The sequence below is a fragment of the Branchiostoma lanceolatum genome, chromosome 11, assembly GCF_035083965.1.
Source record: "Branchiostoma lanceolatum isolate klBraLanc5 chromosome 11, klBraLanc5.hap2, whole genome shotgun sequence".
NCBI classification, from domain to species: Eukaryota; Metazoa; Chordata; class Leptocardii; order Amphioxiformes; family Branchiostomatidae; genus Branchiostoma; species Branchiostoma lanceolatum.
In genome coordinates, this window is record NC_089732.1 from 1,179,289 (window position 1) to 1,193,277 (window position 13,989).

The 13,989-nt window shown below is 40.7% G+C and overlaps 1 protein-coding gene across 1 annotated transcript; it reads left to right on the top strand.

The window, feature by feature from the left end:
• The first annotated feature begins 11,320 nt into the window (after positions 1–11,320).
• Positions 11,321–13,000, top strand: LOC136445025 (leucine-rich repeat-containing protein 24-like). The gene has a single exon (XM_066442857.1). It carries the CDS (start codon positions 11,321–11,323, stop codon positions 12,998–13,000), a length of 1,680 nt encoding a protein of 559 aa, XP_066298954.1.
• Positions 13,001–13,989: the final 989 nt, after the last annotated feature.

A 13,989-nucleotide genomic window follows, 5' to 3' on the forward strand; every position in this document is an offset into this window, starting at 1 on the left:
GTCTTCTACCGATCTTTCTTTTTTTGTGTGGAAATTATACAGAATAGCTGTTATGGTGTTTAAGCGGTATGCGAGTCTACTCCGTGTACAATAATTCAATGTTTTATTTGCAAGTTCTTGCCCGAGGGCCAATTGCAACTTGAAACAATACATAGCAAGGGTATGAAACAATACATAGTAAGGATATACTGTACAGATAGTGCGGTTTAACGATGTTGACAAGTGTAACGCATGGCAATTCTAAGAACTACTACGGAACACAATCTACGCTTTTTGAGCTTGACTTCTTTTTTGGAAGCAGTGGAAGACGAAGTGTCCCAATTTTTTTTTGTAATAATAAATAAACATCTTCACGTTAACGATTTTTCCATAATTGCTATTTTTGTCAGGGGATGGGGAAATTCATACATTTTAATCACTGTATACACATATTAAGCAATTGCGCCATTCCGGGTCTTATCCAACTCCAAATTGGACATGTTTTGGTTTCAATACTTGGAGGACATCCATGCATTTTTTCCTAATTTTGCCGCCCAACAATGCATGAAAATTCGAAGCCATTGTTTGGAATGTTAGTCTAGATGTAAATGTTTTGGCTTCTGTGATAACCATCGCATTCAGGTCACATATTTTTTATTTCGCCCACCTGTTGCTGGGTGCTTTTGATACATGTGTTGCTTATAGAATATGAAAAAACAAATGACCAGCATAGATGCTTTTCAGTTTTGTATGTATGTTCAAAGTCAATTATTTTGTACCAGGACAGAGAATGCATCATGGGTAAGAAGCTACCAGGTGTGCTGATGTTCCTGCTTGTCATCCTGAAGGAGTTGGGAGCAGCCGAAGCTGACTGCAGCTGTACGTCCACTTTCTGTGACTGCCGCAGGCTGGGCCTCACCAGCGTTCCACAGGACCTGCCGACAACCATCACAGAGTTTCATTTGCATATTAATCTAATCACAGATATAAGTCAGTCTGATTTCTCACGGTATAGAAGCTTAGAAATTTTACTTCTTAATATCAATCGTGTCTCCACAATTAATTACAGAGCATTCTATAACTTACAAAACTTGACCTGGTTATCAATTAGCCTTAACCGTCTAACGATTCTCAGAGCTGACATGTTCACAGGGCTGGGGAACTTTCGGACACTTTATCTATACAGTAATGACATCCGTGATATTCAGGCTGGAACTTTTAATCCCACTCTCAAACTGAGAACCTTGTACCTGTATCAGAACAAGTTAACAACCGTCAGATCTGACATGTTCACAGGACTGAGAAACTTGCAGAGGCTTGAACTATATTCTAATGATATTGCTGATATTCAGACGGGAACTTTCAATTCAAAACCAGAACTCAGATACTTGGACCTGAACAACAACCACATTCAATTCATCCAGTCTAACTTACTGACAAATCTGCCGAAACTTACAGAAGTCAAATTGTCTGACAACAAAATTGCAATGTTTCCGTTTCAAGATTTGTCAGAAATACAAGCAATTTCTCTTCTTTACCTTGACAATAACAAACTGACGACTCTTCCATCTGCGGCCTATAACATTCTTTCGTCAATCACTGATGTGAACATTGAGAACAACCCCTGGCAGTGTGACTGTAGGATGGTTGACTTTAGGATTAAGATGGATGGGTCTCATTCGTTTGAAAATCAAATCAATTGTTCTCAACCAAGCAACTTCCATGGGCAAAAAATGATAGATATTAACCATGAAGATCTGGTCTGTGAAGATCCAACCATTGAAAGGTTTCAAAGAATCGCACACAACCTCTTGGTACAGGGGAAGACTCTCCGTTTGGTCTGTGAAGCTTCAGGAATCCCCGCACCAGACATCACAGTCATTCTCCCATCCGGAGCGAACGCAACTGTTGAGTCAGCAGGTGAGAGAGTGACTGTGGATGTGAATGGTACCATCAGTACCACCATCATAACAGATGTTACTGCAGCAGATGCTGGTCTGTACGTCTGTATTGCCGCGAGTCCTATGGGTTCAAAATTTGCCACCCTGGTCGTATATATGTTGACAGCACCCACAACTGATTTTGTGCTTTCAGTGACTTCTCCTCTTGCTACAACCTCATACAGCTCAGAAAGTAGCACCTACCGTGAATTTACTACCTATTTCTCCCTACCTGAACTCCTTAGTGCTATATTTGGTTCAATAGCAGTGACTCTCCTCGTTGTTGCCATCATTCTCACAATCTGGTGTAGGAGGAACAAGAACAGTCCTGCCAAACACCCAGGTCACAGAGTCGTTTTTAACAACACTAACACGACAACTGTGATAACCAGTAGTCATGGACAGATAGAGCAGTCCCAGTCTTTGCTGAACCCACAACCTTTTCAAGATCCGGCTGTCTCGATCCCTGATGAATACGAGCCTGTAGAGCCAAGCCCTGACAGCTCTAGACCCAGAAGGAATGCATTAGGGCGTGCCGATGGAAGCAATGACGAGCGCCCACCCCTTCCCCCACTGCCCCCACTGCCCCCTCCCCACATTGGAGATTACGATGACAACTTGCGCCAGTATCAATCTCTACGGAAGATTAATACTGAGACTGCTGATGACTATGAAACCCCGCACGACTACCAGCCTCTTACAAAAAACTATACAGCCAACCATAAGCATTAAGTGCCCTTCCCTTAGGTTATTATAAATCCTTTCAAACATTAACTAGCTAAATACAACCACATTCTAGCTTGTAAGAACCCAGTTCTATTAAGTGATATCTTATAATCATTGTATAGACAGATTATTGATTTCTCATTACATATTTGTATACATAAACTGCACACAGTATATACTGCTGTACATAAAAACATCTGTACCATTTCTTATTTCAGCTATTGGCATATTGTATGGGATATGGAGGACTGTTTCAGAGGAAATATCAAGTCAGAATAATGATAGAAATCTTATAATTTGGTACTTTCATCTACGCAGGCAAATGTATGTCTTTTAGACAATCTTTAAATCGACACGAAGGCAAGAAACATGTGAATGGAACAACTGTAGTAATGTAGATAAGTTTCGTTGTTAAAAGTCTTTCCCTGCCAATGTTGTGTTGTTAGACACATGTGGGTATTTCCGAAAGCTTTAGATGTGTCTTGATCTGTTTAAGATCATGAATATTAATGTGAAGTTGAACGATTCCACCTTTCATCATATAGGATGATATTGCTGTGGTCCATGTTTTATGATACCAAGTTGTCACATATCTAATACCATAAGTAACACAATGCAATGCTTTCTTGCTATGATTGACCTTCTGTTATTTTTGAATACATAACGTACATATGAATATAGTAATCTTAAGTCAGATAAATATGCCTGTCTCTTGATATTCAGAATTTAAAATGTGTCCAGGAATAGTGACTCCTCTTCAAAGCAGGGAACGTGTTATATTGTACTGGGGTTACAGAGCTCTCTCCTTGTAAACAGAAGATGCATTTATAATTCAAGGAATTTTGATCTGTTTCAAGATGTGAGATACATGTTTGAAGCATAAAGATATAGTGGAGAAGGATGATGCTAAATACTACTAAAACGACATCATAGGAGCAGCCGTTAAATCTTCTATTTTGAGGGGACCTCTGACTAGTAACACTAGATTCAAAATTAGAATCTAAGCACAGACAAATGAACATGTTTCTTCCCCTCCCCCCTGGTCAACCACTTCTTAGTGTTTACAATGTCTGTGTGGAAACAACAGATTACAATCTTACTGTACATGTGATAAAGATGTTGCCTTTTTGTTCAAGCACATCGGTGAAGGTTTTATTGGGGTTGTAAAGAGATGAGACTCTTTAAAACCCTTGATGCCTTGAAAGTTGATGTTTACCAAATGACTGATAGCTCGCACTTCAATTAAGGTGATGACCTGAAGTGTACATATGCGCAATAGTCACATGCGAAACAAATCGTGTTACCGATAGAAACAGCTGTATACTTGTCTAGTAAGTTCTAAAGGTTGCCTTTTAATGGGGTTTGTTGAAGTTGAACCTAAATAATCCAGATTAGAACAGTTCTTGCCTTTTCAGTTGCATTTATCCAAGAATAAGAACTCATTAAAAATTTGATGATTTTTTAGATAGAATTTCCTTTACTAGTAGTTTAAGTGTTCAACTGTGGCCTTAAAAGGTCAGAGATTATATCCTTATCGGGTCAATAACCTTAGACATGATGTGCAAACAAGTTCGTGGGTTTGCAAACAACGTCCAAGACAATGGTGCATATGATAAATTTCATCTCAACAGACGGAATTAGCTTATTATACATATGAAGCCCTTCAGTGTATGCAGATGCCATTCTTTACGACATAGAACACCCTGCGCAGCTGAAGTGTTTGCCCACTCAAGTGGCAGAGCCATGACTTAAACACCTTTGACTACTTTAAGTTGTCTCAGACCAGGTGAGCTCCCCCAGGTGAAGGTGACTGTATGTGTCAGGACCGACTTCTTCTGTGTTCCTTCCGGACGCCATCTCTTGGTAAGTCTTATTCTTTAAGGTGTATGTATCCAACCCTTTCACTTATGCTGAAGATTGCGTTGTGTGTCTGGTATGTTTGCTGGTAATTCTGCGTTTGGCTCCTGTACACAATCGGGTGGCATGTTGTGATGCCATTTTCTAGCTTCACCATAAGTTTGTGTTCCGATCCATAATTTCATCACCTTGGATGATACATTTGCCCGTCAATCCCATATGTAAGGACAGTCATGCCATCACACCCCGACCAATCAAACCACGTGAATCGCATTGAAACTCAGATTCGTATCAGCCATTTCCCGACAAATCCCTTTACTAACTTGCGTTAACGACTACATCTAACAAAACAAACTCGCCAGTGAGATGGTGGAGGGTATCAGATTTCCAAGAAAGGTAGTAGAAACTATTTTTTTTCTAAACGTTAAATCGCGGTCGCTTTTAATCACTTCCAAAGTTCCAAAATTGTCAATCTTAAAACATCTTTGGAAAGCTTACACCCTCCACCATCTCACTGACGAGTTTGTTTTGTCAGATGTAGTCGTTAACGCAAGTTAGAAAGGGATTTGTCGGGAAATGGCTGATACGAATCTGAGTTTCAATGCGATTCACGTGGTTTGATTGGTCGGGGTGCATCAGAATGTTAAAGACCCTCTGCCGCGCGTAAAGATAGAGCTACATCCAATTGCAAGTTCTGTTTGCTTAACTAGCTTTTCCAATGCAAAGCCACGAGGCCACTTCTGGGCACTGAACTACGTTCGGGTTACTGGAACAGCAGCTCTTCTCCCGAAGTTAGAAACTGATCAATGCCTGAGAGAAACTTAACTTACTAAGGGCGAGAACTAACTGACCCGATAGCAGAGGCAGGGGCTCAAAGGCTGTTCGGGAAATTTACCACCATATGTAGACCGGAATGATTGTCGATAAATGTGGCGAGATTTTAACGTACTCGAAGTTTGGCACTCCTCAAACACTACACCTCCATTTAACGTCAGTCCCAAGTCGAAGGTGCTCATTTTTGTGCCATTGATAATTCCTATCATGCTGGAATTGCAGATGGGTACTTTGCACTTTTGGTCACATTCCGTTAAGTAATCAGTGATGCGTGTTTATCTTCTACAGGTCAAGAAGTCCCCAAAGCTGTCCTGTGCTGTTAGGACATTCTTCCAGACTCGACAGGAAAGTCTGCACAAACGTTTCAGGTACGTTTTTGGCATTTGTTTGTTTTGTTCTTGACTTCTTTGTTATTATTGAATATATTTGTATATAATATAATGTTCATCATTCATGAAAAGAACTCAGCAACAACAAAAAGTTCGGTTGGTTGGTTGGTTGGTCGGTCAGTCGGTCGGTTGGTTGGTTGGTTGGTTAGTTGATTTGAACTTTTGATACATGTGTTGTTCATAAATTTATGTGTTTTGTATGCTGTGGGTGGGTGTGTGGGTGTGTGGGTGTGTGGGGGGGGGGGTAACGTTTTGTTTTGTCACTCCATCCATGCAATGCAAAGGTGAAGTAAAATAAAGAAAAAAGGAAAAACAGAATATGAAAAACATACAAGCAGCGTAAATGCTTTTCAGTTTTGCAACGTAAAATCATCGTTATGAAAGGCATTTATTTTGCACCAGGACAGGGAGTGCATCATGGGTAAGACGCTGCCAGGTGTGCTGATGTTCCTTCTGGTCATCCTGAAGGTGTTGGGAACAGCGGAAGCTGACTGCAGGTGTTCACCCACTTTCTGTGACTGCCGCAGTCTGGGCCTCACCAGCGTTCCACAGGACCTGCCGACAAACATCACCTACTTGGACTTGGGAAGTAATCAAATCGCAACTTTAAGTCAGTCTGATTTCTCACGTTATAGGACCTTAGAAACTTTAAGACTTAAAAGCAATAGCATTTCTACCATCAATGACCGGGCATTCTATTACTTGTCACACTTGGTCACCTTATATATCTACCTAAATAGCCTTACAAGCATCAGATTTGACATGTTCACAGGGCTAGAAAACCTGCAGTATCTTTATCTACATGATAATGATATCACTGATATTGAGGCTGGAACTTTTAGTCCAACACCACAACTGAGATACTTGTCCATAAATAACAACAAGTTAACAATCCTCCGATCTGACATGTTCACTGGGCTGGGAAACTTAGAGAGCCTCTGGTTGTACGATAACATGATCAATAACATTCAGGTTGGAACTTTCGATTCATTACCACATCTGAAACACTTGTCGCTGAGGAACAACAACATCACAATGTTTCCTTTTGAAGACCTGACAAGAAATCAACTAATTGATCGTCTTGACCTTGACAATAACCAACTGACGACTCTTCCGTTTGCGGCCTATGACACACTTTCGTCAATCTCTGATGTAAACATTGAGAACAACCCCTGGCAGTGTGACTGTAGGATGGTTGACTTTAGGCTGAGGATGACTGGGTCACATTCTTTTGAAAACCAAATCCATTGCTCCCAGCCTAGCAACTTTCATGGGCAAAAGCTGACAGATATTAACCATGAATATCTGATCTGTGACAAACCGAACATTGTAAGTTTTCTGGTAAATGCAAACAACGAATTGCATGTAATTCTTGGTGCAGTCTTTTGTTCAGTGACTCTCCTGTATGTTGGCATCATTATCGCAATCTGGTGCTGTTGCAAGAGAAACAACAACAGTCCTGCCGAACGCCCAGATCACAATGTTGTGTTTAACAACACGAACACAACAGCTGAGATAACCACCAGTCATGGTCAGACTGAGATTTCGTCTAAGGATTCCATAAACCCTCAACATTTCCACCAGCCTGCTGCCTCTCTGTCTGCTGATCATGAGTACGAAACGGTGAAACATTGCCCTGAAAGCTCTAGACCAAGAGGTGTCAATGGAAGTAATGACGAACGTCCGCCACTCCCTTTGCCCCGCACAACAGACCACGATGACAACTTGCACCAGTATCAATCTCTACGGAAGACTCATACTGCTGAGTCTGTCGACGACTACGAAACCCCACACGACTACATGATTCTTCCAGAAAACTAAGCATCCATTCATAAGCATATGAATCCCGTCCCTTAGGTTATAACTCCATCGTTTTTAATTAGACTACATTTGACAACTATTCTTTATGCTGATTATCCTCAGTGCATGGCCAATGGGACACTTCTGAGCACTGAACTAACACACATTGGAACAGCATTTCTTCTCCCTAAGCCAGAAACATCATGAGACCAGATGAACCGCTCACTACTGGCAAATCTGCTGCAACTTTCAGACCTCAAATTATCTCACAACAACATCACAATGTTTCCCTTTGACGTTGTGTCACAAATTCAAACACTTTCTGTTCTTTATCTTGACAATAACCAAATGACGACTCTTCCCTCAATTGCCTATGGCATACTTTCGTCAATCTCCGATGTAAACATTGAGAACAACCCCTGGCAGTGCGACTGTAGGATGGTCGACTTTAGGCTGAGGATGACTGGGTCCTACCCATTTGAAAGTCAGATAACCTGTTCCCAACCCGATAGCCTGCTTGGGCAGAGACTTCTAGATATCGATCCTGAACATCTGATATGTGATGTATCTGGTGACCAGTCTGTCTCTGTAGGCTCTGTGTCTGGTACAGTAGCTGGTGCTGTCCTTACTCTCATCCTCACAATCTAGTGCATAAGGAGGGATAAGGATCGCTTTTGAGACAATTTTGTATCATGTATTTCTGTTGTCAAAATCATCATCAAGAACTGTAACGTTATGTAGATGTTTAGTAATATCATGATGTATTCAGCATTTAGGACGAAGTAGCAATTTACATTATACATGTATGTTACATCGGATAAATACAAGGATAAGCGACGGTTTTAAGTCATGATAAATACTCTGTACATTCATTGCGTGTTAAGAACACATTTCTATCAGTTGAGTTATACTCATATATATATATATATATATATATATATATATATATATATATATATGTATGTATTTAAATGCAACAATCCCCACAATGCAAACATAGGTAAATATCTAAACGACTGCTTTCACATTAGAAAAAATATTGAAACCAATGATTAGATCAATTATGATAACACAACATCGGAAACGTATGGTAGCCCTTATTGTATTGTATTAGTAATTATGATGTTAAGTCTTATTCTATACCTCCACTTTGTGTTATGTTAACGAACTCTTGCCATACTTTGTACCATGTACAATTGTCGTGCAATAAAGTTCTTCTTCTTGTATACTATCCATATGTCAATGCTTCACTCAGTTGTACAGCGATTATACATGGCATACTTTTGGAGGACCATAAACATGATTTTGTAGGACCTCGTACTGTTCTAATGTTCTAAGCCACAGACAAATGTACATGTTTCTCTCCCCCCCCCCCTCGTCGACCACTCCTGAGTGTTTACAATGTCTGTGTGGAAGCAACACATTACAATCTTACTGTACATATGATAAAGATGTTGCCTTTTTGTTCAAGCACATCGGTGAAGGTTTTATTGAGGTTGTTAAGAGATGAGACGCATGACAACACCCTTGTGTTGTAGGTGGATGTTTACCAAGTGACTGATAGCTCGCACTTCAATTAAGGTTATGACCTGAAGTGTACATATGCGTAAGAGTCACATGCGAAACAAATCGTGTTACCGATAGAAACACCTGTATACTATTAGGTTCTAAATGTGGCCTTTTAATGGGGCTTGTTGAACGTAGATTTGAACTGGTCTTGCCTTTTCAGTTGCATTTATCCAACTACAAGAACTCATTAAAAATTTTTATGATTTTTTAAATAGAATTTCCTTTACTAGTTTAAGTGTTCAACTGTGGCCTTAAACGGTCAGAGATTATATCCTTATCGGGTCAATAACCTTAGACATGATGTGCAAACAGGCTCGTGGGTTTGCAAACAACGTCCAAGACAGTGGTGCATATAATAAATTTCATATCAACAGGCGGAATTAGCTTATAACACGTATAAAGCCCTTGAATGCATGCAGATGCCATTCTTTACAACAGAGATCAAACCGAGCGCAGCTGGAGTGTTTGCCGTCTGAGGTGCCAGAGCCATGACTTAAACACCTTAAGTACTTTAAGTTGTCTCAGACCAGGTGAGCTCCTCCAGGTGAAGGTGACTGTGCGTGTCAGGACCGACTTCTATATTCCTTCCGGACGCCATATCTTGGTAAGTCCTATTCTTTAAGGTGTGCGTATCCAACCCTTTCACTTACGCTGTTAGATTGTGTTGTGTGTCTGGTATGTTTGCTGGTAATCCTGTGTTTGGCTCCTGTACACAATCAGGTGGCGTGTTGTGATGCCATTTTCTTCCTTCACCATAAGTTTGTGTTCTGGTCCATAATTTCATCACCTTGGATGAGACATTTGCCCGTCAATCCCATATGTAAGGGCAGTCATGCCATCACACCCCGACCAATCACACCACGTGAATCGCATTGGCACTCAGATTCGAATCAGCCATTTCCCGACAAATCCCTTTCTAACTTGCGTTGCCGACTACATCTGAAAAAACAAACTCGCCAGTTTAGAGTAGTAGAAACTAAAGTAGTAGAAACCTTTTTTTTTTCTAAACGTTAAATCGCGGTCGCTTTCAATCACTTCCAAAGGGCCAAAATTGTCAATCTTAAAACATCTTTGGGAAGCTGACACCTTCCACCATCTCACTGGCGAGTTTTATTTGGTCAGATGTAGTCGTTAACGCAAGTTAGAAAGAGATTTGTCGGGAAATGGCTGACACGAATCTGAGTTTCAATGCGATTCACGTGGTTTGATTGGTCGCGGTGCATCAGAATGTTAAAGACCCTCTGCCGCGCGTAAAGATAGAGCTACATCCAATTGCAAGTTTTGTTTGCTTAACTAGCTTTTCCAATGCAAAGCCACGAGGCCACTTCTGGGCACTAAACTACGTTCGGGTTACTGGAACAGCATCTCTCCTCCCTACGTCAGAAACTGATCAATGACTGAGAGAAACATACCTTACTAAGGGCGAGGACTAACTGACCAGATAGCAGAGGCAAAGGCTGTTCGGGAAATTTACCACGGTATTTAGACCGGAATGATTTTCGATAAATGTGGTGAGATTTTAACGTACTCGAAGTTTGGCACTCCTCAAACACTAGACCTCCATTTAACGTCAGTCCCAAGTCGAAGTTGCTAATTTTTGTGCCATTGATAATTCCTATCATGCTGGAATTGCAGATGGGTACTTTGCACTTTTGGTCACATTCCGTTAAGTAATCAGTGATGCGTGTTTTTCTTCCACAGGCTCAACAGTCACACACAGGTCAAGTCCCGAAGCTGTCCTGTGCTATTAGGACATTCTTCCAGACTCGACAGGAAAGTCTGCGCAAACGTTTCAGGTACGTTATTGGTATTTGTTTGTTTTGTTTTTGACCTCTTTATTATTATTGATTATATTTGTATATAATATAATGTTCATCATTCATGAAAAGAACTCAGCAACAACAAAAAGTTCGGTTGGTTGGTTGGTCGGTCGGTCGGTTGGTTGGTTGCTTGGTTGGTTGGTTAATTTGAAATTTTGATACACGTGTTGTTCATAGATTTATTTATGTGTTTTGTATGCTGTGGGGGGAGGGTGTAACGTTTTTGTTTTTTTTTGTCACCCCATCTCTGCAATGTAAAGGTGAAGTAAAATAAAGAAAGGAGGAAAAACAGAATATGAAAAACATACAAGCAGCGTAAATGCTTTTCAGTTTTGCAAAGTATACAAAGTAAAAGCATCGTTATGAAAAGCATGTATTTTGCATGCACCAGGACAGGGAGTGCACCATGGGTAAGACGCTGCCAGGTGTGCTGATGTTCCTCCTGGTCATCCTGAAGGTGTTGGGAGCAGCGGAAGCTGACTGCAGCTGTTCATCATCTACCTGTGACTGCAGCAGTCTGGGCCTCACCAGCGTTCCACAGAACCTGCCGACAAACATCACCTACTTGGACTTGGGAAGTAATCAAATCGCAACTTTAAGTCAGTCTGATTTCTCACGTTATAGGAACTTAGAAACTTTAAGACTTAAAAACAATAGCATTTCTACCATCAATGACCAGGCATTCTATTACTTGTCACACTTGGTCACCTTATATATCTACCTAAACAGCCTTACAAGCATCGGATCTGACATGTTCACAGGGCTAGAAAACCTGCAGTATCTTTATCTACATGGTAATAATATCACTGATATTGAGGCTGGAACTTTTAATCGAACACAACAACTGAGATACTTGTCCATAAATAATAACAAGTTAAGAATCCTCCGATCTGACATGTTCACTGGGCTGGGACACTTAGAGAGCCTCTTGTTGTACGATAACATGATCAATAACATTCAGGTTGGAACTTTCGATTTATTACCACAACTGAGAATCTTATCGCTGAGGAACAACAACATCACAATGTTTCCTTTTGAAGACCTGACAAGAAATCAACTAATTGATCGTCTTGACCTTGACAACAACCAACTGACGACTCTTTCGTCTAAGGCATATGACACACTTTCGTCGATCTATAATGTTACCATTGAGAGCAACCCCTGGGTGTGTGACTGTAAGATAGCTGACTTTAGGTTGAAGATGACTGGATATCGTTCATTTGAAAATCAGGTCACTTGTTCCCAACCTGACCACCTCAGTGGGCAGAAGCTTAAAGACATCGACCCTAAAAATCTTTCCTCAGGCTGTCTAGAACCAAAAATTATAAGATTTGAGAGAAGTGACAATATCACTTTGCATGAGTGGGATACTCTCCATTTGGTGTGTGAAGCTTCAGGAATCCCCACACCAGTCATCACAGTCATTCTCCCTTCTGGACTGAACGCAACCGTTGGGTCATATGGTGGGGAAGCTACTGTTGACGTGAATGGTAGCATCATAGTAAGATATGCAGAGGCCGGTCGGTACGCCTGTATTGCAGCATCTCTTGCTGGCTCCACAACTGACCAACTGGTCGTAGATCTGTTAGCACGGCCCACGGTACATGGTTCTTTAGATCTTTCCCTTCCTGTACTCGTTCTCACAATCTGTGGTTCTATAGCTGGCACCCTCTTCATTGTAGCCATCACCATCTGGTGCAAGAGAGGAAACAACAACAGTCCACTCGAACGCCCAGACAACAGCGTCGTTTTCAACAACTGCAACACTACAGTTGTGATAACTCGTTTCCATAGTAGGAAGGAGCAGACTCGGCCCCGTGACAGTTCCCCAAATCCCAGCGTTGCTCCTATGCCTGCTGAGTATGAAACTGGGAAACCTTGCCATGAGAAACCTAGACCCAGAAGTGCAGATCCAATGGTTGCATTTGGACGTACAAATGAAAGCAATGACGAACGTCCCCCACTTCCTTTGCCCCGCACAACAGATACCGATGACAGCTTACATCAGTATCAGTCTCTACGGAAGACTGATACTGAGTCTGTCGATGACTATGAAACCCCACATGACTACGTGACTCTTCCATAAACATAAACACGTATTCATAAGCATCAATTGCCCATCACTTGCTGTAGCTTTTACCTAAAGTTGATGAAGAAAGTTACACAGACGTTTGTGAAGGTTAGACATCCAGGTAACCAATATATAAAGTGGTGTTGTCTTACCATAGGAACCTTCCCATCTTGTTTTACATTTCAATACCTCTTATGCATGACTGTGTGATTTGTCATGTAAAACCGTTTTTTGAAGTTATTGTAAATAAGTACTGGTTAGTTCTGCTAGTTCATTTTAGTGACGCTGAAGAAGAATAATGGATGTCACTCGAAACGTCCGGAAATAAATTTCCGAATTTTTATCCAGTTGTAGAGTTTGAACTCTCTTTATATAAAGTTACACATGGTTAGGTAAGCATAAGTGTACACAAATCTGTTTCTGTAACAATACCTTGATATCATCGTATTAGCATATTACTCATTTCTCATCACATGATTGTATATATTAAGTGCTCGTGCACATACAGACATCTGTGCCTTTTCTCATTTTGCCAGGCAGCATCTTTTATCGAGTGGGGACGAATGCTTATAGTGCACATATCACATCGGAATCACGAGACAGTGTTTGTAATTTGGTATTTCCATCAACGCATTCAAACTATGTCTTTTATATAACTAGACTTTTTAAAAATAAAAATGGTACGAAGGCAAGAGACAAATGAATCGTACACCTCTAGTTATATTGCTAGTTCCATTGGAAGGTCCTTGTCTGCCTACTTGTAATACGTATGGGTATTGATGGAAGCTATGGATGTGTAATTATTGGTTTAAAACGATGCAAAGTTGAACAATTCTACCTTTCATCATTTAGAATGATGTTGCTGTGTTCCATGTTTTATGATATAACGTTGCCGTGCGCATATGAAATGATATCAGTAGGACATTGAAATGCTCTCTTGTCATGATCAAATTTCTGTGGTGTTATGAATATAGTCATTAACTCATTGGTCTTTGTCTCTTGAT

Coding starts and splice junctions, on each gene's coding strand:
- LOC136445025 (XM_066442857.1), top strand. CDS start 11,321: ATGGGTAAGACGCTGCCAGGTGTGCTGATGTTCCTCCTGGTCATCCTG.